This window comes from Mangifera indica, unplaced genomic scaffold (genome assembly GCF_011075055.1).
Source record: "Mangifera indica cultivar Alphonso unplaced genomic scaffold, CATAS_Mindica_2.1 Un_0031, whole genome shotgun sequence".
NCBI lineage: Eukaryota > Viridiplantae > Streptophyta > Magnoliopsida > Sapindales > Anacardiaceae > Mangifera > Mangifera indica.
The window spans coordinates 148,193-152,019 of record NW_025401123.1 but is presented as its reverse complement, the minus strand read 5'-3'; the positions used below and the strand labels follow the sequence as shown (position 1 = coordinate 152,019).

The 3,827-nt window shown below is 36.8% G+C and overlaps 1 protein-coding gene across 2 annotated transcripts; it reads right to left on the bottom strand.

Annotated features, from left to right (window-relative positions):
* Positions 1-517: 517 nt before the first annotated feature.
* On the bottom strand, positions 518-2,936 carry LOC123206287 (small nuclear ribonucleoprotein-associated protein B-like). Of its 2 annotated transcripts, XR_006499984.1 has the most exons (3): positions 1,887-2,936; positions 1,547-1,614; positions 518-996 (listed from the first exon to the last, which is right to left on the bottom strand). XR_006499984.1 is itself a non-coding variant. In XM_044623450.1 (2 exons), the coding sequence occupies exon 1, from the start codon at positions 2,730-2,732 to the stop codon at positions 1,890-1,892; it is 843 nt and encodes a 280-aa protein (XP_044479385.1). In that variant the 5' UTR covers positions 2,733-2,935; the 3' UTR covers positions 1,268-1,614; positions 1,887-1,889. The 2 variants fall into 2 exon arrangements, 1 of the variants encoding a protein (XP_044479385.1); XM_044623450.1 differs by lacking the exon at positions 518-996 and having other exon boundaries at positions 1,268-1,614; positions 1,887-2,935.
* Between the last annotated feature and the right edge of the window lie 891 nt (positions 2,937-3,827).

The window sequence follows — 3,827 nt, the reverse complement described above, 5'->3', positions numbered from 1 at the left end:
CTATAAATATCATATCTTGTGTGGGTTATTCATGTTAGGACTCTGGTTATTGGAAAAAAGAAGGTGAATGCAGAAGAACTATTGAAAAAAAAAAAAAAAACTGGAGAATGAAAAAAAAATTTCAAAAAGGAAGAATGAGTCTAAAACAAGGTTTTTGATTAAAAAAAATACCAAATTAAGTCTAAAACATATAATGCAACAAGATAAATTATGAAAATCTACACTTTGGGCAATCTCAACATCATCACGTAACAAGGTAGAATTGATGTAAGAAATTGGATGTGAAATCTGGGCAATCAAAATCAACAATATGGTTATGTTCGTGAAAAATACGAAAACATTGGACTTGCATATTAAAAAAAAATAATAAAAAGGCAGTAACTGGGGATAAACATCGCCAGCTTCAAAACAGAGCATATACAGTCTTAAGAGAAGATGCATTTATAGCTCGGGAACAGAAAAAGGTGAGTGCAATGATGTTCACCGGAAAAACAGAGAACAATGAACACTTCATCTGTACAAAGGCCAAAATTCTCAAGTTTTGAAGCTTCTCTATCAATAGTCAATACCACACTTACAGTTTCAAAATATGATCCTCTATACCAGCGTCTTTTGAGATATGATCCTACATCTATTCTAACATTTTTGAGATATGATACAACTAATATTCTAACATTTTCAGATTTGATCCACACATTTTCAAAATACGAACAAAAACAATAGATACTAATGTTTACCTATCAAGGTAAACGATTTAAAACTTACAGGGAAAAATAAAAGCAAACCATGAAAATGAAAATGCTCATAATAGGTTGAATTGAGACACCTGATGCAAAAATACCTAGAAGAGAGTTTGAAATAACTACATAAACCATAAAATGGACTTTTCTTACTAGAAGAAACTCCAACCTTCTGCTCCGAAAAGTATGAACTGTAAAGTTCTATCAAGAGAAACCAGGATAATACAAGTTGAATTTCAGCTTTATCCTGGAATGTCTGTAACATATCAATAGCAAACCAGAGCATAATTAGAAAAGTTTGGTAATTGCAAGGAAAACTAAATGACAACATCAAACAAATGCACAAGCACCAACATAATTACAGGTCAAAAGATGACAGAAAAATGAAACGAAACTCCAACCGAAACAATAAAAGCCTGGCCTATGCATCAGTTATGGAAAAAAGAATTGAAGGTAATGCAATTACTTTAACCTAACTATTGTTGAGAAAAATATATAAAAGATTTTACTGTCACAACAGGGCAACACACAGACAAATGTAGTATCCACTGCAGTGAATGAAACATATTCCTTACATTATGAAGTTACACCTTGAGAAAGAAACAAATAACACCTAACATAAACACAATAATAGGATAACAATAAGTCCCTTAAAACACTGACACATCAAGAATATTTGTCTGACAAACATTTCCTGTTTCCATTGACCATATACTAAAAAACAACACATATTGTTCTATTATAATACCATCAACAAAATCCTCAACTAGTGCAGGAAAAATATCCATTCGATTCTAAATCAGTACCGAACTCAAAGCAAGCTTATGTGCAACAAGAACATTCCGATCAAGAACTTTCGCTAGTTTCATAACTCCTGCCACAATGAAAAAAAAGAAAGTCAATTTATAGCTAAATACATTAATACCAAACAGAATACTGGTTCCAATGCCAGGAGTACGCCCAACATAACTATATTCAGTATTATTTTTTATAACTTAGCTAAATGCATGATTTAGCTAAGTTATAAAAAATAATACTGAATATAGTTCCTATACACAATAGCTTCCTACCAGAAACAAAAACCTATGATCATTCACAGCAAAATTCAATCAATTAATCCAATATGATTTAAAATTAAGAGCATACCCATCACTGTTGCTGCTGTGGAGGGTTTCCCGGAGGGGGTGGCATCCCAGGACGAGGAGGTGCAAAAGCAGGAATTGAAGCACCAGGTGGTGGAGGCATTCCAGGACGTGGCGGAGCTGCATTGGGCATTCCCGGTCGACCTGGCGGAGGAGCAGGAGGTCCTCTCATCATAGGCCCAGGTGGAGGTGGCACCATCGGTCTCTGACCTGCAAACTGTTGTGGAGGCATAGGAAACTGCTGGTGTGGCGGCCTAACCCCAAAAGGCGGTGGGACCTGCTGAGGTGGGCCCCGTGCCATGGGTGGTGGAGCCTGTCCTGGAAACATACCAGGTGGAGGAATCTGACCAGGCGGACGAATGACGGGTGGGGCAGCCGGAGGGTAACTGACCGGTGGCCTCGCGATCTGTGGCTGCATCATAGCAGGAGCAGGACCACCAACGCCACGAATGGGTCCAGCAAGACCCGGCTGTGCTTGGACGAGCGGTCCAGTGGGCACTCCGCGGCCAGCAGCACGGCCAATACCGGGACCAGCAATAGCAGAGGCGGAGACAGCCTTGGCACGAGACTCTTCAGGAGGCGGAGGGCCTTCAACGGTCATGGAAATGACTTCTTCACCCCTGAGAAGGACGAGACCTAAAGTGCGACGGTCCTCGCGTTCCTCATTGTTGTTATTTTTCTTGCCCTTAGCTGGGGGAAGCTTACGAAACTCTTCAGTGTCTCCGAGGACGAGGTTCATGTGACGGTCGAAGGCCATGAATTTTCCAATCAGCTGGCGACCGTCTTGGATGGTCACGCGCATCCGGTAGTTTATGAATTGAAGCATCTTTGAACTCTTTGACATCGACATTGTAAAAACGTCGGTAGCTGCTGTTGATTTTTAGGGATTTGCTTTTCAGGTCTTCTTCTTCTTCTTCTTCTTCGAAAGGAAGACCAGTTAAAAGTAGAGATTTTGATTTTAGGGTTTTGTACTGGCGTTCTTCGGCAAAGAAAGGATTCTATTCTAATTAAATTGTTTGAGGGTTTTGGGGTTTCAGTCTAGTATAGTCTAGTGTCAAGTAGCGAACCTAATTTTATGGAAGGCATTGGGCTTCTTAGGATTCCTCAAAAGCCCAAGTTCACGGATTTATCTATTGGTTTCCGCGGTGGAGTCTAAGACTAAGTTATCATTGACTGACGGCCAACAACTAAAAACTTTAAATGCAGGTCTCGTCCTATTAAAACATTTTATGATGGTGAATCTTGGACAAATGTGTTCAGATTTTCAGAATTATTACGTTACTCGCAAATGGTGAAATATTTTGTATATTTATTTTAAATATATATTTAATATTATTTTATTTTTAATTTAATATTATTTAATTATATAAATATATATATATATATTTATTTATTTATGTATTTAAGATGACATTTTTAGGAGATTTACCGCAAATAAATCAAACTCTTTTATTTATTTATAATCATGATTTTAGTATAATTTTGTTTCCTAACCCAACTGTTATAATATAATGAATATTTATAATTGCAAATTGAAAGATAAAATTATATATAATTGAAATTTTTATGTGGCTTGAAGCTAGAGATATATGTTCCTATTTAAAGAGAGAAGGATTTGAAATTATCTATGAATCTTTGTACAAATGGCGGGCACATATAGACTCCATTTCCACCACCTAAGCAAGAGATATCTTGCTGGCTCTCTTCCTGAAATAAAGACAACCCTCCAAACATTAAAATCTTTTTCAAAATTACTCAAAGAAGGTGACGACTACCTTGCTCACCTATAAGTAAGAAAGATAAGCAAGATTACTTGAGAAAAAAAAAAAAAAACCACAAAACACATGTTTCATAAAGAAAATTAAAACATGATTGTCAAGATGAGCAATTGCATGATCAAAGTAAAAAATGGTATACTCCTGCAAAATCTCCCAAGTATTCAAAT

What these genes read in the sequence shown, in the direction of transcription:
- LOC123206287 (XM_044623450.1), bottom strand. Translation starts at nt 2,732, where the DNA reads ATGTCGATGTCAAAGAGTTCAAAGATGCTTCAATTCATAAACTACCGG.